The following is a 25,411-nucleotide window of genomic DNA, read 5'->3' on the forward strand; positions in this document are numbered from 1 at the left end:
TCGTTTTGTGTGCTTAGCTTTATCGTATTCTGCAGATATTGCATTTTTCTGAAGGTTTGCATTGAGTGCCACTATCAGTGTCACTTTTCCAACAGCATTTGCTCACTTCGTGTCTCTGTGTCACATTTTGGTAATTCTCACAATATTTCCAACTTTTTCATTATTATTATATTTGTTGTGGTGAGCTGTGATCCGTGATCTTTGATGTTACTATTGTAATAGTTTGGGGGGTGTCCCAAACCACACCCATATAAGATAGCAAACTTAATAAATGTGTGTGTTCTGACTGCATCCCTCTATCGCTCTCCCTCTCTTGGGGCTTTCCTAGTCCGAGATACAACAGTATTGAAATGAGGCCAATTAATAACCCTACAATGGCCTCTAAGTATTCAAGTGAAAGGAAGAGTCACACGCCTCTCAGTTTAAATCAAGTACTAAAAATGATTAAGCTTAGGGAGGAAGGCATGTTGAAAGCTGAGATAGGCTGAAAGCTAAGCCTCTTGTGCCAAACAGTTAGCCACGTTGTGAGTGCAAAGGAAAAGTTCTTGAAGGACACTAAAAGTGCTGCACCAGTGAACACAGGAACGATAAGAAAGAGAAATGGCCTTACCGCTGACCTGGAGAAGGTGCTAGTGGTCTGGATAGAAGATCAGAGCAGCCACAACATTCCCTTACACCAAAGCGTAATCCAGAGCAAGGCCCTAACTCTCTTCTATTCCATGAAGGCTGAGAGGGGTGAGAAAGCTGCAGAAGAAACGTTGGAAGCTATCAGAGGTTGGTTCATGAGGTTGAAGGAAAGAAGCCGTCTGCACAGCATAAAAGTGTGAATGAAGCAGGAAGTGCTGATACAGGAGCTGCAGCCAGTTATGCAGAAGATCCGGCTAAGAGAATTCATGAAGGTGGCTGCACTAAGCAGCGGGTTTCCAATGTACACAGAACAGCCATATATTGGAAGAAGATGCTTGTCGGACTTTCGTGGCTAGAGAGGAGAGTCAGTGCCTGGCTTCGGAGCTTCAAAGGGCAGGCTGGCGCTCTTGTTAGGGACTCATGCAGCTGGTGACTTCAAGTTGAGGCCAGTGCTGTTCAGCATTCTGCAAATCCTAGGGTCCTGAAGAATCCGGCTAAATTTACTCTGCCTGTGCTCTCTAAACGGAACAAAGCCTGGATGACAGAATAGCTGTTGACAACATGGTTCGCTGAATATTTTAAGCTCACTGTTGAGACCTACTGCTCAGAAAAAGATTCCTTTCAAAATGTCACTGCTCATTAACAATATACCTGATCGCCCAGCGCTCAGATGGAGATGTATAACGAGACTAATGTTGTGTTCAGGCCTGCTAACACAACAGCCATTCCGCAGCCCTTGGATCAACGAGTAATTCCGACTTTCAAGTCTTATTACTTAAGAAATACATTTCATGAGGCTATAGCTGCCATAGATACTGTAGTGATTTCTCTGATGGATCTGGGCAAAGTAAACTGAAAACCTTCTGGAAAGGACTCACCATTCCATATGCCATTAACAACATTTATGATTCATGGGAAGAGGTCAAAATATCAACATCAACAGGAGTTTGGAAGAAGTGGATTCCAACTCTCACGGATGACTTTTGAGGGTTTCAAACTTTTCTTCTGCAGCTTCCTAACATCTCTCAGCTTCATAAAATTGAAGAGAGTTAGGGCCTTGCTCTGAGTTAGGCTTTGGCATAAGGGAATGCTATGGCTGGTCTGATCTTCTATGCAGACCATTAAAACTTTCTCTATGTCAGCAGTAAGGCTGTTCTCTTTCTTCTCATTCCTGTGTTCACTGCAGCAGCACTTTAAATTTCCCTCAGTGGAGGAAGTAACTGCAGATGTGGTGGAAATAGCAAGAGAACTAGAATTAGAAGTGGAGCCTGAAGATGTAACTGAATTGCTGCATCTCATGATAAAATTTTAACGGATGAGGAGTTGCTTCTTACGGATGAGCGAAGAGAATGGTTTCTTGAGATGAAATCTACTCCTGGTGAAGATGCTGTGAAGATTGTTGAAATGACAACAAACATTTCAGAATATTAGACAAACTTAGTTGATAAAGCAACAGCAGAGTCTGAGAGGACTGAATCTAATTTTGAAAGTAGTTCTACTGTGGGTAAGATGCTCTCAAATGGCACTGCATGCCACAGAGAAATCATTCAGGAAAGAGTCAGTTGATACAGCCGACTTCATTATTGTCTTATTTTAAGAAATTGCCACAGCCACCCCAACCTTTAGCAACCACCCTGACCAGTCAGCAGCCACCAACATTGAGGCAAGACTCTCCACCAGCAAAAACATTATGACTTGCTAAAGGCTCAGATGGTGGTTAGCATTTTTCAGTAATAACGAATTTTTAAATCAAGGTATATACCTTGGGTTTTTCAGACATAATGCTACTACACACTTATTGGACTACAGTATAGTATACACATAACTTTTATATGCACTAGGAAACAAAAAATTGCCATATTTGCTTCGTTGTGGTGATCTGGAATAGAACCCTCAAAATCTCTGATGTGTGCCCGTACACCTATGTTCATTGCAGCATTATTCACAAGAGCCAAAAGGTGAAAGCAACCCAAATGTCCATCAGCAGATGAGTGGATAAGCAAAATGTGGTGTATCCATACAGGGGAATATTATTCAGCCTTACAAAGGAATGAAGTTCTGACACGTCACAACGTGGATGAACCTTGAGGACATTATGTGAAGTGAAAGAAGCCAGTCACAAAAAGTCAAATGTTACATGATGCCACTTATATGAGGTACTTAGAACAGGCAAAACCAAAGACAGAAAGTAGAACAGAGGTTATCAGGGGCTGGGGGCAGGGGGTCATGGAGAGTAACTGCATAATAGGTACAAAGTTTCTGTTTGGAATGATGAAAATGTTCTGAAAATAGATAGTGGTGATGGTTGCCTAACGTCATGAATGTGCTTGATGCCACTGAATTGTACATTTAGTATATGTGCTGCTGAAGTGAGCACAGAATTGTACATTTAAAATGGTCAAAGTGGTAAATTTTGTTATATTTTTACCACCATAAAAAAATGCATAGGGGCTGGCCCGGTGGCTCAGGCGGTTGGAGCTCCGTGCTCCTAACTCCGAAGGCTGCCGGTTCGATTCCCACATGGGCCAGTGGGCTCTTCAACCACAAGGTTGCCAGTTCTACTCCTTGAGTCCCGCAAGGGATGGTGGGCTCTGCCCCCTGCAACTAAGATTGAACATGGCACCTTGAGCTGAGCTGCCACTGAGCTCCCAGATGGCTCAGTTGGTTGGAGCGTGTCCTCTCAACCACAAGGTTGCTGGTTCGACTCCCGCAAGGGATGGTGGGCTGCGCCCCCTGCAACTAGCAATGGCAACTGCATCTGGAGCTGAGCTGCGCCCTCCACAACTAAGACTGAAAGGACAACAACTTGACTTGGAAAAAAGTCCTGAAAGTACACACTGTTCCCCAATAAAGTCCTGTTCCCCTTCCCCAATAAAATCTTTAAAAACAAAATGCATAATCTTAGTCCAATCATGAAAAAATCCAATCTGAGGGACATTCAACAAAATGCTGATCAACACTCTTCAAAGTGTCAAGGTCATGAAAGACAAGAAAAGACGGAGGAAATGCCACAGATTTTAGGAGACTAGGGAGAAATAACAACTAAATGCAATGAGGGATCCTGGATAGGATCCTAGAACAACAACAAAAAAAGACATTAGTGGAAAAACTGATGACATTAAATAAGATCTTTAGTAAACAGTATTACACCAATGTTGATTTCCTGGTTCTGGTAACAGTACTATGATTATATAAGATGTGAACACTAGGGAAAGCTGAGTGAGGGATATATGGAAACTCTATACTATTTTTTTACCTCTTCCTTAAGTCTAAAGGAAAAATCAAAAGCTTAAAAAATTTTTTTTAAATCAATCCACCCTTTAAAAAAGACAGTGTAACATACAGATGTATAGCAGGTAGTTCTTACCCTGAAGGTGGTCATTTGAAACACCCAAATTAGAAGACAACACTCCAGGGATGGTGGGTCAGGATTTGAAAGACTAATCAGAGTCCCTCTGCCCCAGACTGGTCAATTAGCATAATGGAAATGAGCCACGGCTCCCTGTTCTTCGGATTGGGTGAAAATATTGGATTGGGTGAAAATATCATGCACTCAACCCTAGCAAGAACCACATAGAAGAATCTAGAAAGGCCAGCAGTCCATCCTGCTCAGAGAGGGGGCCCTGGACTCTGTCAGGGCCCACAATAGACCATTAAAAAGGGGCCTTGTCCCCTCCCTGGTGACCAGCTGAATGCCATCACTGAAATACCATCACGTCTACCTGGAAAGTCTCTCGCTTGGCCAGAGAGCTCTAGCTTTTCCTTGTTTAAAGAACAGACTGAGGGCTTGCCTGCTTGCTAACAAGTGTCTGAATGAGTGGTCAAGTGGTCTGAGACTTGCTTTTCCTGTAACATTCCTCCTGGTCGTGAGACTGTGGGAAAGGGCACACAGGGCTCCCATCAATTGTTTCCCAAAAGAATCTGACAATTCTTCAAAGGTCAAGCCAGTTTAGGTCAGTCCACAACAGATTATTTCTTAAGATTCCTGAGAACACGTTCATGGCTCTGGGAGCATGTGCCAGACTAGTCTCTGCTCCCCAGCACAGAGCCCTCCTGGGACAAGGTAGTGGGGCCGCTACTCTCTCTAGACAGAGACGTTTGGACAGTGACATGCCTCCCCTGGGACACCAAGTATCCACACTGAACCCCTGGGACTTGTAGGGGCCAGAGTACACTGGCTGTCCAAAACATGACCAAACTAATTTATTTAGCCCAGAGTCTCCAAGTTGACTCAATAGTAGAATCAATCACAAAGCATACAACAAAAAAGCCCAGGCTTTTATTTTCTTTGGGGACAGATGTAATCAACCCCATCTTCTATTTTCTTCCTCCCAAGGGGCAGACTCATCTGTCATTTCCTGTCCTCATCCCCCTGCTTCCTCATTCCTCTTTTGCTGGTCAGCCCAGCTGTAACCAGCCATCCTGACTCCCTGCTCTCTTTCAAGCCCGCCCCCTCCCCATCCCAGCAGCCCTGGGAGGGTGGCCCCAGATGAGGGTCCCAGCTGAGACCATCAAAATTCCGGGATGGTCCTACAGAGAAACAAGGTATCTGACAAACTTCATGGCCCGCTGGGCTGAAAGAAACCTTCTCAACTTCCTCAAACTCTGCACAGATGGAAGCTATCTTCCACACAAGCTGCCACCAAAATGATCGCCCTCTGGCCCTACCTGATGTGATGACCACATCTTAATCCCTGGATCCTGTGACTACCTGGCAAAGGGATATCAAAATCGTGATGGAATTAAGGGTGCTAATCAGCTGACCTAAAAATAGGGAGAATAGCTTGAATTATCCAGTGGACCTAATTAATCCTAAGGATTCTTAAAAGTCTAAGTTGGGTGCAAAGAGAAGGTCAGAGTGACGCTGTATGAGAAGGCCAGGCTTCGCTGCTGCAGGCTTTGAAGACAGAGGAGGGGGCCGTGAGCCAAGGAATATGGGCAGTCTCTAGATGCTTGAAAAGGCAAGAGAATGGAAATTTCCCTCGAGTTTCTAGAAAGGAATACAGCCCTGTGGATACGTTGATTTTAGTTCAGTGAGACCCGCATCAGATTTCTGACCTACAGAACAGCAAGACAATAAATTTGTGTTGTTTTAAGCCTAATGTTGTGGTAAAAATGAAAATCCCCCTAATTGTGGTGAAAATTTAAATTCTCCTAGTTTAGTGGTAATTTGTTATGGCAGCAATAGGAAAGGAATACACCTGGTTATCAAATGCCACAGTAGCTTGTTTTAAGCCTAATGAATAAGTGATTCTTACTTCAGTAAAACTATGCAAAGTCCACAGCACTTTCTGGTTGTCTCCCCTGCAGGCTGGCTCCATGCCACTGGCTGCCATTGGCCTCCATTCCCTTAGACCTTACCTCCAAAGGAACCAGTGCCCAGGGACAGAAAGCTCAAGTGGTTTTGTGTCACAGGGCAATGCTAAATAGAACACTTCACCTGTGCCATTTTTATGAGGTATCTGCTTGACACAGATCTTTAAAAAGAAAACCCACTCAGAGTTATTTCTGGAACCAAAGGTGGGCAAGAATGGGGATAGTAAAATGAGATTATTACTTATGAGCAATGGAAGTTAAGCCTAGTCTTACCTATAATTTAATGCATCAATTTGCAACTAAGTATGGAGATGACAATTTCCATTCAGACCACCCCTGACCCCCCAGTGTGAGTCTGCATCCGAACGTTGTTCTTCAATGGTCTCAAAGCTGGTGTATGCCAGTTTGTTCCAGTTATTTGTTTGACCAGTGCCATAAACTCCCAGAGAGCCAGCATTCACTCTTTTCAATGTATTTTTTGGTGACGAGTACCCTAAGTGCACAGCAAAACAGAATCATCCTGAATAGAGGGTGAGGGTGAAGAAAGGGCGTGTCATGGCTGTCAGCACTCCTTATTTCAACAGACTGGGACTCTCTTCCCAGCTAGCTGTGAGTTCCAACTCTAACAGCATCCTACCAACATAGGCCCGGCTTAATGATTCCTGTTACCCAGGCTTGAAAATAGTTATGGCTAGCAAAGGCTGGCCTAAAAATACAGGGCCATGATTTCCAATGCCAGAAGCATGGGGCCGTTTCAGCTATTTTTAGCAAGTGTTGGTTACCGATGAAGCAGCATAGGGCTCCTAAAATTTTCTAAAGCATGACAAGATTGGATTGCCTGTGATAAGTGGGCTGCTCCCTAAATGAGTATTCACACATTGACAAAACCAGACGGCTCACAGTCTAGTCAACCCAAGTGGCTTCCGAGGGACTGGCCATCCCGCTGCAATCTCCCAACCATCAGCAACAGCTAAAATATTAAACCACGTGACAGAGGTGTTTCCACCACCAATTTATGATATTGGAGACATTAGTCTTTGACAACTGGGTATTTTCTAAGCAATTACTCCTTAGGGAGGAAGCAAAAAATCCTGAAGAGAAACTCCAGGGACTGGGTTCAGGCCAAAGAGAAAGTACAGCAAGAGGAAAAGAGAAGAAAAACATCGCGCATTGCACAGCGGCACTTCCCTAAAATGCAGGATGAGAGCCCTACAGAATGCACGCTGGCTCCCTTATCTCAGATCTGCTCTGCACAACCGTGGACACACGCATGCGCTTCATTATGTCCCCAAGAGGAAGTGTGGCAAGGCTGAACGCCGACCACAACTAAGAAAGATAACATGGAAGACCTCTATGATGGACCCACGGTAAGGAAACTTGGGAGGGAACAGTGAAACAAGCCAGCCTGTCAGCTGCCCTAACAACAGTACACCCTACACAAGGGGCAATCAATGATTTTTATTTTCCTCGACAAGTTCAATGCAAAAGAAATGTTTGTTAATGGTGAAGTTAGGGTCACAGGAAGACTCTTACATGTGTGGTACAAGTGGTCTGGGCACAGATGCTGACATGTTCCCTAAATTCTCCTACGAACCTCATCACGGATAACTTTTTATCTATTTCTTCAGAGCTTTCAAAAGAGAAATACCTCCAAACATGCAAATATCCCTTACGAAATGGCAGGGCCAACAGCAGGGAAGGCTAAGCAGCGCTGCCTTTTTCAGTCGCTCCTGACCATGCGATGTGTGCAGGAGATGCACATAAGCGATACCGTGAAATACCCATTTCTGCCACGCTTTGGGGAAACGAGGCTGGCTTGAGAGTCATACATCATACGTTGCTTTTACTCATTCAACATATATTTTTCTTTCGCTGCCCATTCTGGCTGAGACACCATGCCAGGTGCTGGGCTACCAGTGTGGGGGAGAAGGCCACGGTCTCCGCCTTGGCGCCACAGGAACTACGGTCCATGGTGCACGATTTGGGGGAGGTGGGGTCTTTGCAGTCACCATTGGGGCTTCCTGAGCCAGCACATGCCCTGTGCCCTCTCCTCAAATAGCGACCCTTCCATGTATCTGGAAGCATCTGGTTTAGGGGTGGGGAGGGAGGAAGGAAAGGGAAGAGGGAATGATGTCTGCCTACAGCAAATCGGATTTCCTTACATTTTCCAGCAGACGGAGGAAAGCAAAAACAAAGATGTCTCACGATCCCCCCTCAGAAATAAATAACTCATCCCCAATTGGTGGTTTCTTCCCTTTCATAACTACAAGTCTAGGAAAGTGAAATGATGACTGCAGCAGGGATGAATTATTGCAGTCAGGCATGCTATTCCCTTCCACATCCTAAGCAAGAATCCATCGGCTCCAGGCTGAGAGCCAAGATTTCCCAGGACCGGGCCGAGGACAACATGGAGGGAAGTGATCAGGCAGGGAGGGCAGGGAGGCGACAGTGCTGCTGGAGCCAGCCAAGGACTAACAAGTCTGGCAGGTGCTGAAGTAATCACCACAGAAAGTTTTCCCTGAGATCCAAACACTGATGCACATAACTTTGACAAATTATCGACTTAGCTCCCCCATTATAACAACAAAGCAATCTATGGCAGAGGGAAAAACAAAGAGGATTCCTAAAACAAGCTGCAGGATTGGGGGGCGGGGGGAGAACCTGAGGTAGCACAGAAATCAGATGAGGCCCTGCTCCTCTTCCTTGTTCCTCACCCCTCCCTGCTCTCTCCCCCCCCCAACCCCACTCAAGAAGTACAGAAATTTGCTTACCCACAACTCCCCAAACCGGCCCTGGTTTTAGTTACCCCATCCCACCCCTAAATGGGTTAACGCCAAACTCTCCAGTCATGCTATGCCCTTAAATATCTTTTCCTACTACTGAAGGTCCACCAGCTGGGTGCTCTTGACAGAACAATGTATTTTAACACAGCAGCTCCCCGGCATCCAGCACAGCACCAACACACCGTGTCAGCAGCCAATGTCAATGACGACGCTGGTCGAAAGAAAGTGCAACAGACGCTGGTGGCATTTGGGTGCTCCAATTAAAGCTCAGATGAGTGAGAGAAGCCTGGGATACTGGGAACTATTGGTATTTCTCACTCGTGGGCCAGGCAGACACAAGGTGGGACCAAGGTTATCAGATGAAAACCAACGCACCAGCCCTGCTGGGTGTAACTGGAACATTCAAAGGAGAGTGACCTGGAGTCAATCATTAAATAGCACTTCCACCTAGAGGTTCACATACTCATTGTGATCTACAAATTTTCAACGCCTCTCTCTGAAAGAATGATTCAGCCCCACCAAGGAGAGCACAACCTGGTTATCATTTCAGGAGAGAATTAAAACTCTTAAGGTTAGGGGTGTATGAAGGCCAACTCAATGCTCTGCTGTGGTAGGCAGGGCACTCAAGAGGGTCAGGAGACCCAGGAACAGTAGTATGAGCCTGACTATCCCTACCAACTGATTGTCAGTCATGGCTCATGTCAGGGAGGCAATAGGGAGTGGTGGGGAGCATGACCAACTGAATCCTCATGCTCGCCCATCAGAACAGAGCTGCCACAACTGCAGCCAAGCAGGAATGCCAGCTCAAGATGCTCAGAAAACTGTCTTCTAACTTGATATGTGTTCCTCAAATTGACACCTTTCCTCCTTTCCAGATAAACAAAAGTTGTTCAAATAAACACCCCTTGGGTTACCTGCTTATTTCATTGTGTGATTCATGAAACGATTATATCATAGTTTCCCCCCAAAAGGGAAATGAAAGTTAACGAAAATGTGTCATGGAGTGAAATTTTAGATATCTTTGAGTTCCTCTGGTTATCAGATCTTACACTTAATAGGCACTCAATAAACACTTGTAGAATTTAATTGAATTCCAATATACAGCAGTATTGAGCCAACTGTCTCATTTGCCATAGCAATACAGGCCGGTTTTGTTGGCAATTTGAAAATATAACAAAGAAAGTATATGGTACCCATTAGCTACCAACTCTTTCTAACATGTATTATCGTGGAGTTTAGAACTTTCACAAAGACTTCCCCCAGAGAGGGCATCATAAATATTCAACTAAATTTTTGTACATGAACTGACATTTGACATATACTTGGTGGCTGAAGAATGAACACTTTACACAATGCTGTCCATTAATGCAAACGATGCATTAAGAAGGCAAGGCTTTCAAATACCAACTTTCCCCGAGAATAAGCCCTAACCGGAAAAGAAGCCCTAGCCTGGTTTTTCAGGAGGACATCCCCTGAACATAAGCCCTAACGCGTCTTTTGGAGCAAAACTTAATATAAGACCCGGTCTTATTTTTGGGGAAACACGGTAGTTCTTCCAGTCTGGATCCTTGAGTTCTAGCCACCTGTACTTGGTGCCTTTTGAAGCTAAAGGCACAATGTTTTTTAGGGGAGTGCATGATGATGACACAAAGCTAAGCTAGGAAACCCCAGGGAGGTTAGTTCAGCCATGACCTTTCCTTTAGCAGCACAGGGCTTGGACCCATATCCCCGCCAATATGAAATCACACTGAGAGCCCAGGATCTTCAGCATAGTTTTCCCCATGGTCTGGGAAACAAGATTCCTTTAAATGCCAGTCAGGGTGTGAAGTGAAAAGGGGGGGGAGGGGGGTGGGAGAAAGAAAGAGAAGGAACCAAACCCCCAAGGGTTTCACTGTGCATCCCCTAACCTCACACCTGAGCACTAAACTAGGATTAGTTGTCTCAAAATACTGCAAGGAACTTGGTTCCATGCTGTAGAGTATGCGAGTCCCACAAGCAGTCTCCTTCAGGTCTCTCTCTCTCTCTCTCTCTCTCTCTCTCTCTCTCTCTCTCTCTCACACACACACACACACACACACACACACACACACAGTATAGAAGGGATGACAAGCCATATCAGCACATAGTGTCCTGAAAGCAAACACAAGGACAGCAAGTACCACGTGTAATAACCCCCTGGGACCGAACTCCTCTTGCTTTATCATCCTCATGGGCCATTCCAGTCATTTGGAGGTTCTGGAAACAGAATGGTTATGAAATGTCACCCTGCCTGCAATCTGATTTCCTTAAAAGGTAAAGAGGGAAATTATGCCCATCACATCCTCACATATAATATCAACATTATAGAAGCAACCTAAATGCTCAATGGTAGGGGAATGGTTACCTAAGTTAAGATTCATGAACTCAAATATTCAGGTACTAAAAACGCTGGCTTTGAAGATGACTATGAAGTGGGGGGGGGGGAAACCAGGACAGGACATACAATTACATATGTTACAATACATGTACATATATCCACAAGTATCCAGTAAAAAGCCTGAAAAGACATATGCCAAAATAAAATGATATGGTTGCATTGGGGTACTTTATAAGCAGTCTACTTACTTTCTCCTGCTCCCTATTTTCTAAACTTTATAATATATACTCAGTATATGTTTATAACAAAAACCACTTTTCAAGGTTAGGGAATATTGGAGCTAGAAGAAGACACACCCGCCCCACCCCTCACTCGGGGATGGGGGCCATCTCTGCCGTCCTCTGAACTGCCCTCACTGGCAGGGAGCTGCTCTTGGAGAGGCCCCCCAAGGCTGTGGGCTGGGGACACCTCCCCATGCCTGTCACTCCAGTCTCCGGCTCGGCTGCAGGAGCCCTTCCCAGCTGTGCTCACAGCGGCACACTCCCCAAAGCCTTCCTCTTCCTTGGGGACCTCACATCCTGATGTGGCCATCTTGACCTTAGACCGCACAGTATAAACGATAGTTTCATCTAGTTTCACCAGCTACAGTACTTTTTTCTGAGCAAAAGAGGTAGTGATATCAGTTGTAAATCCTGAGGCGTGGGGCAATACTGCCTGGGAGACAGCTTAAAGGAAGAACTCGGAGGGGTCCGAGAAAGAGGGGGAGTTGAGGGAGAGAGGCAGTGTTGAGAGAGATGGGATAGGGAGGGGGGGAGGGAAGAGACTACAGAGCGACGGGTTCAGGGGAGACAGCTGGGGCAGAGAAAGACAACGAGAGAGAGGGATGGGAGAGAGATGAGATGGTGGGAGAAGAGAGAGAGGGCTTGAGGGAGAGGGCGGGGCTGAGGGAGACAGGGAGAGGGAGGGGACAAGAAGGTAGAGGCGTGGGAAAAGAGAGGGATGAGTAAGAGGGAAGAAGAAGAGGGCCTTAGTGAGAAGTGGGGAGGAAAAGGCAGGGGGTGTGGAGGAGAGAAAGTGTACAAAAGGGGAGGTAGGGAGGAGCAGTGCGGGCCAGAAGGGAAACAGACACAGGGCTAGGAGAGGACGGTAAGGAAGAGAGAGCGTGAGGGAGGGGGTAAGAGGCGCAGGGGGAAAGGGGGCAAACAAGCGAGAGGGGAGGGTCAGGAGAGGGTGGGTGGGGGAAGAGGGTAGGATGAACAGTAAGGCAGAGAGGAGAGCAGGAAAAAGAAAGTTTGGTGAGAGAGAGTGGGGGTGAAGAGAAGGTATGGGGAGGGGGGAGGGGAAAAGGGGAAAATGGGAGAGGGGTCACTTGGATGGAGGACTGTGGGGAGAGAGGGTATGGGGGAGTGAGGGATAGGGTGAGAAAGACAGGGTGGAAGAGGGAAAGCGGGGAGGAAAGAGAAGAGAGAAAGCACAAGGTTGAGAAGAGGTGGACAGCCAGACCTTATTGGGACGGTCCCCTGCCCCCTTTTTCCCTACATCTTTCCGTCTCAGTGGTTAACTCGCCAGGCGGTAGCTGTTTTTCACAATATCTTCATCTCTTCCTCCATTTAAAAACCCACAGGTTCCCTAAAAGGGCCAGACAATGTCACAACTGTACCCCGCCCCGACAGCATGCTATCACTAACCCATCCAAGTGCCCCCCGAAGTGACATCCACATTTTTTTTAAGTGCTGCCAACTCAAAAGGAGAAAGAGTTCAGTTACACAATGCAGGGTCTCAAAGGGTAAAAATAACCGTGTTATTCATTCAGAAGCACAACTGTGCCTGGCACTGCCAGAAACCCTTCCTCAGGGGAGCCTCATGAAAAGGACTCTGATGATGGAACATCCCTGAAGGTGCCAACACCACTTACACCAATCACTTCTTTGTCAAGAGAAAGCCAGGAAAAATGGGCACAGGGCACCTTCAGATATTCTGGTTTAAGGCTTGAAATATGCTCCGTCATAGTGCGTGCCCCAACAGTGAGCCCCCAGGCGCCTCCATCTCACGGGCACTACTCCAGGGGCAAGGCTTCATTCGGGTCACCTAGCATACACCTGGCACTGAGAAGGCCCTCCTTAAATATTTGCACAGCACAGAACTGGATGTGTCCCTCCCCTCACAGGTGTGGGCAAGGAGCAGCCGCCGAGGTGTTCCCAGGGGGCGACCCTGACTCCAGTGGGCTCAGGGCCTCACTAATAGGAATTTGGAACTGGGAACAAATCAAGTCACTCTTAGCAAGTGGCTGGAACTGTGATGTGTGCCTTTGTGCATGAGCTGCACAAAGAGAAGGGGAAGGGAAAAGGAGGAGAGGTGGCCAGAGGGCACATCCCCGATTCCGGGGCTTCATGGGGCCCTCAGGTTGCATGAGAAGCCCCTGTTGCCCTGGAATAAATGCCTCCTTTTCAGGTTAACAAGCTCTGCTTGACTTCCTCACTTGAACAAAGTCCTTACTACACATACGACGTGAAAGTGGGAAGACACTTTCTAACTCAGTTGAGAAGCGAGGTCTATATCAGTTAAGACCCAGAACAAAGTTTCTACCAGTCAAGGACCCAGATCACGTGAGACTCAGGAGTACACAGCACAAGCTTCTAGAGAACTCTTCCAAAATACACCTGTTCCCTCCATCAGAAGCGGATGGGGAGGGCGGAGGCACAGAGTTCCACTGCACAACCCCAAGGAAAAACTCAGCAGCTAGATATTAGTTCTCCCATCATCAATTAATCATGAGGTAAAATGGAGGGGAAATATAACAGAAATACTTATCTACTGGTATATGCATGAAATCTCCCTGGAAGAATTCACAGGAAATAAAGTATCAACAACCTCTGGGGAGGGTCACTGGACCACAGGACTGGGATGGGAAGGAGACTTTTCACTGTAAGCACTTTTCACCTTTTGAATTTTGAATCCTGTGGATGTATATGTAACCTAGCCTAAAAAGTAACTTTAAAACAATAATTTAGGGCCGGCCTGGTGGCTCAGGTGGTTGGAGCGCCAGGCTCCTAACACCGAGGTCACCGGTTCGATTCCCACATGGGCCAGTGAGCTGCACCCTCTATAGTTAAGATGGTGAACAACGGCTCTCCCTGGAGCTGGGCTGCCGTGAGTAGCCGGAGGTGGGTGCGGGCTACTGTCTGCTGCCACGGGCTGCCGTGTGCTGCCAGAAGCGGCAGGTGGACAGCGTGAGTGGCCGGCAGCCAGCGTGCGTGGCTGTGGGCTGCTGTGTGCTGCCACGGGCTACTGTGTGCCACCGTGAGCAGCCGGCAGCCATCATGAGCTGCCGTGAGCTACCGTGAGCTGCTGTGAGAGGCCAATCGAAGACGGGGAACCGACTGCCTCAGCTGGGGGGAGTGCAAGGCTCATAGTACCAGCAAGGGCCAGGGAGCTGTGTCCTACACAACTAGACTGAGAAACAACGGCTTGAACGGAGTGGGGGTGGGGGGAGGCGGAAAAAGGGGGGAAAAGTAAACATTTCTCTGGCAAGCAGCTCATCTCTATGCCCAACAAAGGGATGAAGGTTGTTAACTGTTTGCCCCTTTCAAAATTTCTCTTCAATTGGTGACACCCCTACCCTCATTCCCCCTTGCCCCAAGCTAATTACTTTCTTTTCTGACAAAGAAGCAATTAAGCTAAAAAATCACCACCAACTGTCCAACACTTACTTTGCCTAACCTGCTTGAGGTATCATTAATTGACAGACTGTATTTGGGTTGCCACCTCTGTTCTCCATCTAATATTTTATTGAGAACAAAGGGACAGTGAGAAATAACTGGTTAAGTGGTGAAAAAACTGTCCCATTTTGTTTGTTGTGAAGAGGTTTTTTGAGTTTTGATTTTTTAATGATCAGAGTAGGAGAAAGGCCAAGTGCATTTACGAAGCCATTTGTGTCAAATGAACTTCACCCAGAAGGCAGCATCCAGAACAGTCTGGTAAAGAAAATGGAGCTCCATGAAAAAGCTGGCTAAAGGGAGGCGAGAGCAAAGCCAGGAAGGCCTTTTCCAGTTCTCCTCCAAAACAACTTTCAAGCACCTCCTTCTAGCTTCAGGCACAAAAATGAGAACTAGTTGGAACAATTAGAGAGGACGCTAAGCTAATTAAAGATGTTTCACACAGGGAGTGGGTACGTGATGGATAAAACCGGTGTAGCCCCAAAGGACCAGACCTAGAATAGGGCCCCAAGTCTTCCAAGTCTAGAACAGTCCAGAAAAATCTGGCCAAAACACGAGAGCTGATGTTTACGTACTGACTGGTAAGAAGTTGAAGTTTAAGGAGATGGTAATTTAAACTGTCTATACATGCTTAACTTGGGGCTTAAGGACTTAAATTTGTTGTGCAAAGTAAGAAATTAACGAGCATTTAAATATTTATAGTATTTAACCCAAGATACTGAGGAAGAAATGGCAGTATGAATTGAATAGCACTTCATCTTGCCACTCTGTCCCCACACCTGGGGACAGGCCAGCCTCCTGCAGTGGCCCCACCATTTCCCTGGCCACTGGAGGGAAATCAGCCAAGGTCTTTACTGGGCTTTTCTTGCCAACTGAATACAATTCAATGAGGACAAATATCAGAAGGCTATTTTTCTTTTTTTTTTTTCTTTTTTTGGTCATTAGTGTTTTTTCTTCCTAAGGCTAAATATAAGCAACATTTATCACTGAAGTAAGGTCCGTGAGCTACACTCTGCTTTATTTAAGTGTCCTCTCATGAACACCATACATCTGCCTGTAAGATAATTATCCATAAAATACCAAGTTGTAAACCAAGCGCTCCTAATCAACCAGCTTGCCAGGGTTGCTTTGCCAGCTGAAGGAATTTAGTGAAGAAACATGGAACTCCATTGACCCTCCACGTGTGAATGAACTCAAGCGGTAGGTTTGGCATTGCCGGGTTTTCTCCCCTAACTGAAATATCTTTAAAGAACCCCAGTAATTGCCAAGGAAGTTACCCAAGCAACTAACTTGCACATGCTTCAGGATGTAGAGACTTTCAAACTTCCCCCACACGCCTGGAGGGACGCAGCAAAAATGAAGTATCTTCCAAAGGGAACATCGACCAAAAATATTAAAAAAACAACAAAACCTTACTGTCCCTTTTCCTCATCCTTTGGAATCTTAACTGGAATCCTTGGGCTTCCTCTAGGTGTTCTCCAAAATGGCTGGGTGGTGCAGGAACCCTCAGTGCGCACGGACTCGAACCCTCAAGTTAGACACTTACCCAGCAGGAGTGATGAGAAGTTTTCGAGACAGACAGCAGGGCTGCTTGCACACCACTATGAAGGTACTTATGGCACTAAGTTGTGCACTTCAAAATGGTTAACATGGCAAATTTTATTATATATATTTTACCATAATTTTTAAATTAATAATGTAATATAGCAAAAATCATTGAACTGCACACTTTAGATGGGTGGATTGTAAGACATGTGAATTCTATCTCAATAAGGCTGTTTTAAAAAAACTTACCAGGGAAATAGCCTGTAGAAAGAGTCTCACTGGGGAAGCAGGAGCCTGCCATTTATTGAGCATTGAGCACCTACGTAAGTTGCTAATTCTCTCATATTGAAAGGGAGTTGGGGTCTGCCACTAGGAGACCGTGTCACTTTGCCTCTCTAAGTCTCAGTTTCATCAACTGATGGTGCCGGCCATGACTGCCAAGGACCCTTCCAGCTCTTCAGTTCCAGGGACCGATGTGTAAGGGGCAAAAGGACCCATCATTTGTCACTCAGCATAAGCACATCCCATTAGGAAGGCAAAACATCAGGGGAGCCAAACATGGGACAAATAAGTTTAACAACTTCATGATCCAAGTATTGACAGAAGAGGGGCAAGAGCTGTGTTAAAACACTTTCTACTCAAGGAACAAAACGGTAAAAGTGGCAAAGAGTCCAGCTCTTCAGTGAATTCTTGGTTCATTCATAAAACAAAGGCTGTGGCTACAGAGGAAAACCTGTTCCAGAGCGGCTGGTGACAACGGAGGGAAATGGCACTCCAGCCATCTGTGTAACACTCAGGGCCAGCTTGCCCAACATTTGGACCAGAATACTACAGTGGGGGCTGCCCTGTGCATTGCAGGGAGTGGAGCAGCGCCCCTGGCCTCTGCCCATCAGATGCCAGTAGACTGCCCTCCCCCGACTATCTGTGACAACCAAGTATCTCCGGACATTGCCAAATGTCCCCCTGGAGGGCAGAATCGCCCCCAGTTGAGAACCAGTGCCAGAGAGAATTTTCTGTCTCAAAACTTGCCATTCTTTGTTGAAGCTGTGTGACACATGTGGCATCACCCTTCTCAGCCACTGCAGTGCAGGCCACCGTGAACTGTCAGCAAACACACCTCGTCAGCAGGCTCTGCCTCTTTTCCAGAATTACACACACACTCCTGGCAACCAATAGCCGTGGAGAATTTCAAGTAGTAACTGTACTTGGGTGAATGGGTTACTCATTCATTCATTCGTTAACATAAGGCAGTTATTGTATGCCAGGCAATGAGTCAAGGCAATGGAGTTGAGGACACCCAGAGATGAACAGACTTAATACAAGACGAAGTGTTGTACAGGCACCATTGGAGCAGGCCTCAAAAGACGAACAAGACGTATGGTAGACTGAGTCACAGCCTCCCCCCAAAGAAGTCCACACCCGACTTCCCAGAACATGTAACTATGTTATCTTCCATGGCAAAAGGGACTTTGCAGATGTGATTAAGTTAAGGAGCTTGAGATGGGCAGGGTAGCCTAGATTATCCAGGGGGGCCCAATCTAACATGACAGTCCTTATAAAAGGAGGGCGGGAGGGTCAGAGTAAGAGAGAAGGAGCTATATGGACAGAAGCAGAGGTTAGAGTGATGTGGCCACAAGCCAAGGAATGCAGGCCATCTGTAGAAGGTGGAGGAAATGGGTTCTCCCCTAGGGCCTCCAAAAGGAAGCAGCCCTGCAGATTTGATATTGACCCAGCAAAAACCCATTTTGGACCTCTGACCACCAGAAGTGTAAGATTACAAACTGATGTTGTTTTACACCACGGGTTTGCAGTAATTTGTTGCAGTAGCCAGAGGAAACTAATACGGGGAGACTACAGGGCAGAGAAGAGAGTAAAATCGCTCCCCATCAAGGGAATTACGTGGGGAAGGCTCAGAGGCCTGAGCGAGCATGGAACAAGGAAAGGCTCGGGGTGGCTGCTGGGCTTCACAAAGGCTCTGCTAAGGCATTCACGATCTAAAACGGCTGCAGAATGGTAGGAGACGTGGGGTTAGTTCCAGAAATACCTGGGGTTTGATTGTGCATTGCAAGGTGCTGAGAGAGGGGAAAGGAGGAGGAAGAAGAAGCAAGGCAAACAGCAGAATACCTATGGAACTGACGGAAAGGTGGTAATACCGTCAAGGAAATGGGGGATGAGAGTCAGGACACTACAAAATCTTTACATTATTGATGACATTCCCCAAATTGACTTCCGTATTCCCGTGGCAATCTTGTGGTTACCGACTGCGCTTCCTAACCCCCTCACCTTCCCCCTTATCCCCACCCACCTCCCATCCAGCAATCCTCCGTTTTTCCTTTATGTCTCTGAGACTGTTTCTGATTAGTTCGTTCGTTTGTTCTTTTCTTTAGATTCCACACATTTAAAAAAAAATGTTTAAAAAAAAAAAAGAGTCAGGACAGGTACCATGGAGGAGAAATGCTGAGCTCAGTGTATGACATGCTGTTTGAGGTGAGTAAGCCATACCTGGTGACGTGAGCGAGAAGGTTAGGGATAATAACCAATATCCACTTTAGGTTTACCGTGTGCCAGGCACAGGGCACAGTGACCAAATAGATGCTGTCACTCCCCTCCGTACACATGGCAGAGAGAGGCAGAAGAGTCAGTATCAGAGAGACATGATATGAGAGACACTTGATTGGCCATTGCTGGCTGGGAAGAGGGAAGTGGGGCACGAGCCCAGGAATGTGGACAGACTCTGGAAGCTGGAAAAAGCAAGACAAGGGATTCTCCCCCAGAGCCTGCACAAGGAGTACAGCCCTGCTGACATCTTGATCTTCGCCTAGTGAGACCTGGATTGGACTTCAAAACGCTTAAGATAGTAAAGCTGTGCTGTCCTTAGGCACCAAGTTTGCAGTGGTTTGTTACAGGAGCAACTGGAAACTAATACAGGAACCAGATATAGAAAATGATGCACAAATATCAAAAATCCTAATAATGCTAACATATTTTGAAGGTCCCTTCTAAAGAGGCTGGAGGGAAAAGAAAGATGATGGGAAAGAGATGTGTGACACTCTGGGAAAAGTCCAGTGACACATTGAGAGGGGCCAGCTAAAGTCACTAATGCCAAGGTGTGGAGGTCTGGCTGGGGCTAGATTCACGGAAGAATCAACACTACTGTCCTACTAACCCCATGAGAAGTCTGTCCTGAACTTGGAACACGTTTTTCTCCTTCTCTAAGATGCTGTCACTATAGCATCTTATTTTATAACCAGAGTACCGTGTTCTCTTTGGTGACCCACACACTCTAGACCTCAGCTTTCTCAACTGTAAGCCGAGAAGGTTCTACACTAGACCCTGACCGGGCATCAGAACCACCTGGTGGGCTCATTAATACAGACTGCTGGGTTCCACCCCCAGAGTTCCTGATTGAGTCAGACTTGGGGCCAGAGAATTCGTATCTCTAATGGGATCCCAGGGGAGGCTGACGCTGCTGGTTTCTCGTATCACTGATATCACACTCTGAGAACCACCGTATTAGAGACATTCCTTTTCTCACATTGAAAGGATTCCAGTATTTTCCTGCTCCGCCTCTTTGCCACTAAGAGCCGCCCTGACTTCTTGGTTCTCAACAGCTTGCTCCCCATTACTCTAGATCTCTTCCCCTGGTATAGCATCTCAGTGGTCCATTCTGTTGAACAATAGTCCCCGGACTAGAACTGGCTAATATTAAGGAATTAGCCACAGAATATACCTAGAAAGCCATTCTCCTCCCTGCCCTGACTCATCACTTAGTTAACTTAGGGACAGAGAAAAGCAGCCCCGACCATCCATCCGGAAGCTGGCCAGGCACTTTCCTGTTGAACATAAGCAATTTCCCAGAACACCAGCATCTGACAAGGCCACTCTGTGACCAGGATGGGACAAGACGAAAACAAGACCACTCAGTAATCATGTCTGAACACGGACAAAGCGTGAACCTTGTCCAAACCACAAACGTCACCAAACATCCCCCAATCTCAGCTAATGAGTGACTGCTGCTACTTTACTCATCACAGCCTGTCTAGTCTTCCCTGCTTCCAGGTGAGATTTATTAAGACACCCAATCATGGAATTACCCCTGCTTCCTGACAGCATCCGGTCCAGAGCAATGCCCAGCTTCCTTCACCGCTCCCTAAAAGCACCTGATACAGGCCCAATCCTGTGTGTGGTCCTTTTTGACACCCTCTTGCTGCGATGCCCCAAAGTGTGCATTCTCCCTCGCTGCAAGGAGAAGGAAACCAGCTTGTTCCACTCCAGGGATGTCCCTGGGGGTGTGCCTGGAGGGTTGTGACAACTCCTACTCAACTTTCAGGTTTAAGCTCAAACACCATCTCCTCAATGACACTGTCCTTACCCCCCTGCAGGCTAAATCAGATTCCCCCTCTAATACCTTCCACGAGACCTGCCATGCTTATAATCACATACAGTCATGGGCAGTGCACGAAAGGCAGCCTGTTCCACCAGACTGAGAAGCCAAGCGGGCAGGTCTGTGTGTGTCGGCCACCTGTTCCTAGCACAAAGGCTGGCACAAAGCAGGAGGTCAATACTATATATTGGGTGGATGGATAAATAGATAAATACTGACCATTGTATGCAATCCACTTTAAAACAATCGCAAATGCAAGAGTTGATGAGAGAACATCAGCAATGCAAAAAGAACCAGTTGGAGACAAAACAACCAAGCTCTGTGCAACCAGAACAGTAGCAAGAGTTTGCCTGAGCGGTGATGGACAGTCACGAACAATAAAGGTGAAACCTTTTCTTCCATTTCTAACTCAAGACTGTTTGTGGAGGCCAACATGTGATATTCATTTTAGCTTTAGTTTAGCAGAAAGCAATCTACCACCAAAATACATTGCTAAAAACAGGCCAAACTTTGTTGTTATTCTGGAATTCTTTAAATGGAAATCATTTGCTGGGCTTGCAAATCCTTCACCATTCACAGATTGGGATCACAATAATATGTGTGCAATTGTTAATTACAAGAGGCTTTCCGTGTACTCCCCACAAGCTCAGAGGGCACATTTTGAGCGGGCTTCTCTAAGAGGCCATTTCACAACTAACCGGTTCATTTCAGGGCTGGGGCTTTGATGCTTTTCAGTTATTTTTCAGATCAAAGACCATATAACACAGTTTTATTGTGTTATCCATCAACAGAAAAACCATTATCAGGCCAGGTAAGAATGCAAGTGTATCAAATTGATAAACTGGACAAATCTTCTGAAAACCAAAGAGACTTGGGAGATTGGGCAAGGGGTGCACATACACAGCCCCGCTTCAGAAACAGCACTGTTAGGTAGGTGGCTCCAGGGGAAGACAGACAGAACCAATTGTTACATACCTGTACTCATCACAAACACACTGCTGAAGGTGCTTTAGAAAATAGCAGTCATCCTTCGCCACAAATCATGGCCATCTTAAATCCCACTATAAATATTTGAATGAATTAAGTGACAGTACTCATTTTAATCTTATCGCCTCCAAGTATTATTAACACCTCAGATAAATGAAGATCACTTTCTGCATTCCCCCCCCACTCGCCACCCGCTGACCATTTGTAATGGCTACAGTAGAAAAAAACAAAACAAAAAAAGATTAAGCTTGTAGGGACTATCAACTGCAGAAGCACTGATTTTCTTCGGAGGTTCTGGATAATGAAAGTTCAGACTTGAACGACAGATTAACAGGTCTGTTTCTTAAATACAACTCGGTCCTCTTCCCACTGAGATAGAGAAAGCACAGTCCAGCCATGGGAGGACATTTGGATCTAACATGTTTTTTTGTGTGTGTGTGCAACCCTCTCGGCAACCCACCCCAAACGAAAGGTGATCAAGACAGCATTTTTGGTCATCTATGGAGAAACCAATTTATTACTAAAGTGATTGGTGATTTTAAAGTATATACTTTTGTTAATGAACTAAATCATCTTATTACGTGCAGAAGCAAAACAAGAGTGTGGAGAGCTAAGTGTTTTGTCTTCTACAGAGTAGGAGGGTTTCTTATTCATTCATTCATTCATTCATTCATTCAATAAATATTGACTTAGGGCCTGCTCCATGCCACACACCAAAGAAAACAGTGCTGAGGAAAACGGTGCACCACAGCAGCACTGTCCCTACGGTCACGGAGCTTACAGTAGGGGAGGTACATGTTAAACAAACTCGATACGTAATACTGCTATACAAAAAAGAAAAGGTGCTATGGGAGAAAGGGCAACAGAGAGGAACTAATTTAGACTGAGGTGCTGCGGGGATCAGAGAAGGACACTGAGAAAACAGTGACATTGAAGCTGAGAGGCCATTAGATCAACACCACTTTAGAAAAGGAAAACCATTTTGACAAATGACCACAGATAGGGTTTTAACTTTACCTGTCAACAACTGACTGGGTTAAACCTCCCCTTTTCCAGTGCATCTGTCTTCATGTGCATCTTATGACTGCTCACCTATCACTTTCTGACTCACTCACCCAAATTCTATTACCTGAACACAGAAAGGTCTCACTTTATTATAATTTATTATAATCTATAGCCTTCCTGTGCTTGGCCTAGAAACACCCTAAAATAATCTGCCAAAGGCAGGAAAAACAGAGACTGGCTGCCCGCCAGAATATTACCTGGGTGGACCAAACGTTTAATAGCCTAGGTAATCACAAGTCCTTTGCCCAGTAAAGTGTCATGTCTTCTGGGCAGCAAGGTGGCTCCAGTGCTAGGGGTCTATACCAGGTGGGACCCAGGAGGCCTAATGGTTAGTTGCCTACTTGGAACTGATGTTTGATCAGTAAATCAAGGACTGGATCACCCTTTCCAGTTCCCCGAGTCTGCAGACTTAGAGAATGTGGGAAGTGGCCTCTGAGCATCATGGAGTGGAGAGCTCCTGGGCTGAGGAAGGCAGGCAGGCAGAGAGAGAGGGGATCAGGAAAAGGGGCGCCCAGGGAGGCGCGTCAGGCGCTCAGCACCTCAAGGTGGCACGCCAGGCCGGGTACTGGGGCGTTCCCGCCCCCGACAACGCCAGCCCCCAGCAAAGGCAACCCGGCCCCCAGCTGCCTGGACACCCCGAGATGCCAGCTTCCCCCACCGCGGGGCAAGGCAGGCAGCGCGAATCCCGCGCAGGGCCGGAGCCCACCAGCTCCCGGTACCCGCGTCCTCAGTGCAGAGGAGGGCGCGCTGGGGGGGAAAAATGGCCAAGACCAAACTCTCTCCGCCCACCCGAAAAGCCAACCACACCCCCTGTATCCCTCAGCCCAGCCGCCCCGGGACGGCCCCCGCGGTCCTCCGCCCGGGCCCCCGCGGGGTTCCAGTCTGCGCCGCGCGGGCTTGGCAGGGACGTGGGCGCGAGTGGGAGTGAATGGGGGTGCGCGAGGCAGGCAGGGCGCCCACCGCTGTGTCACCCGTCGGTGCCCTGCCCCCGGGGCGCCCTCCCCAGCTCCGCAATCCTGAGACAGGCGCGCCGCCCCCAGGCTGAGGTGAGGACCCGGGCACCCGGGTACGGGCGGCCCCCCACTCACCCATTGGCGTCGAGCCGGGCCGGGCCGCCGAGGCAGCGTGAAAGTTGGCGGAGGCGGACGCGGGGGTTGAGGCGATGGGGTCGAGGCGCGGGGGTCGGGGAGCCGGGACTGGGGCGCGGGGATCCGCACACAGCGGCAGCTGGGCCGGCTTCCTCCTCAGTAGTGGCGGCCACGGTGGCTCAGCGCCTCCCGCTGCTGCCTCTGCTGCTGCTGCCGCTGCTGCCCCGGGGCGACTCCTGCTGCTGCTGCTGCTGCATCGCGGCCCGCTGCGCCCGGCTGCGCCGGGTTTCCTGCTCCCTGCGAGTGGAAATTGCGAAAAAAAAAAAAAGCGCCGCCCAGCCCAGCACCCGGCAGCCGCGGCCGCGCCGCCCGCTCTCCCCTCCTCCTAGCCACCGCCGCGGTGCTCCTGCAGCTCCTCCTGCCGGGGACGCGCGGCTGCCGGGGCGGGGGCGGGTCCGGGGCGGAGCCTGTGGGCGTGGCCTGTGCGGGGCGGGGCGTCCCTGCGGCGGCGGCGCTCGGGCGCCCCCCTCACCGCCCGCTGGGTTGGGACCCAGCTCAGCGCAAGGACACCCCCCACCCGCGGCGGTTCGGCTAACGCCCCGGGAAATGCCGCGAGACTCCTCGAGACCGGAGGAGAAGGGGTCCGTGGGGGAGGGGGCGTCCGAGTGGAAGAGCACGTGGGAAGGGAGGTGGAAGGAGCGGATCGCGAGGGCGTGACCAGAGGGAGACCACAGGCTAGGGGAGGGGAGACTATGGGCAGGTGAGGGGCTGAACACCTGGAAATCCGGGGTGGGAGGGGTCGAGGTAATCCAGAATAAGGCTTCATAGAGGGGGCTGTTGGGAAGGAGGGGGAAGGGGTCCCCATGGAGGGAGAGAAATGCTCTGTCCCTTCAGTGAAGCGTGGGAAAGGCAGGCCAGGTGCGAGTTTGCACGTAGGAAGTGATGGGACAGAAGGACGCAGTGGGGCGCATCGCCCCGCTCAGACTCTCGCAGAGACCCCTAACCCCGTGCCTCAGGTGCCTGGGCCAGGTGGGGTTTGGTTGCTCAACAATATTCACAGGCTCTGATGTTCCCAGAAATCCACTGAGGATAGGGCTAACTCCCTCCCCAACAGGCATCATTGTGTCTTATTGACCCCCAGACCTGCCCAGCCCACCCTCAAGTGGGCACTAAAATGAAAATAGGAAAGTCGTGGGAATTCATGAGTAACTCAGGAATTCCTTTTTGGATCCATTCACCACCACACTGTTCACCATAGATACATTCTGCCAGCCACCACATTCATTTACCGTCCCTTTATTTTCTTTTCCCTTTCCACCATCTGGTGGTAGAAAAGAGATAGTGAAGTAGACAGGAGACATTGAGGAAGAGAGCAAAGAAGACAATGAAGCAATTAAATCATTGGCCCCTGGGAAATGGAGGAGGAAGAGGGTTAGTAGACCCACAGGTGATCAATAAAATGTGACACACCCCCCACCCCATATACGGCTGTCTTCATACCTCACCTGTGATGTTGGGACAACTCGTGAATTGGTTACGTCCTG

The 25,411-nt window shown here is 47.8% G+C and overlaps 1 protein-coding gene across 3 annotated transcripts in view; it reads right to left on the reverse strand.

The window, feature by feature from the left end:
* The window catches only part of SH3KBP1 (SH3 domain containing kinase binding protein 1), a 321,649-nt gene extending 297,356 nt beyond the window's left edge, over positions 1-24,293 (reverse strand). For 2 of the 3 annotated variants that reach the window (XM_074323349.2, XM_019755427.3), the window contains exon 1: positions 23,868-24,164. Coding sequence is in view for 2 of the 3 variants with exons in the window: in XM_019755427.3 (XP_019610986.3) it covers positions 23,868-23,871 (4 nt within the window). In the remaining variant the exon portion in view is untranslated. Of the gene's footprint in view, positions 1-23,867 lie in introns of all 3 variants that reach the window. The other variant, XM_019755429.3, reaches the window with a different exon arrangement.
* Positions 24,294-25,411: the final 1,118 nt, after the last annotated feature.

This window comes from Rhinolophus sinicus, chromosome 18 (assembly GCF_057876585.1).
Source record: "Rhinolophus sinicus isolate RSI-liver-muscle chromosome 18, RSI-T2T, whole genome shotgun sequence".
In the NCBI taxonomy this organism is placed as follows: domain Eukaryota; kingdom Metazoa; phylum Chordata; class Mammalia; order Chiroptera; family Rhinolophidae; genus Rhinolophus; species Rhinolophus sinicus.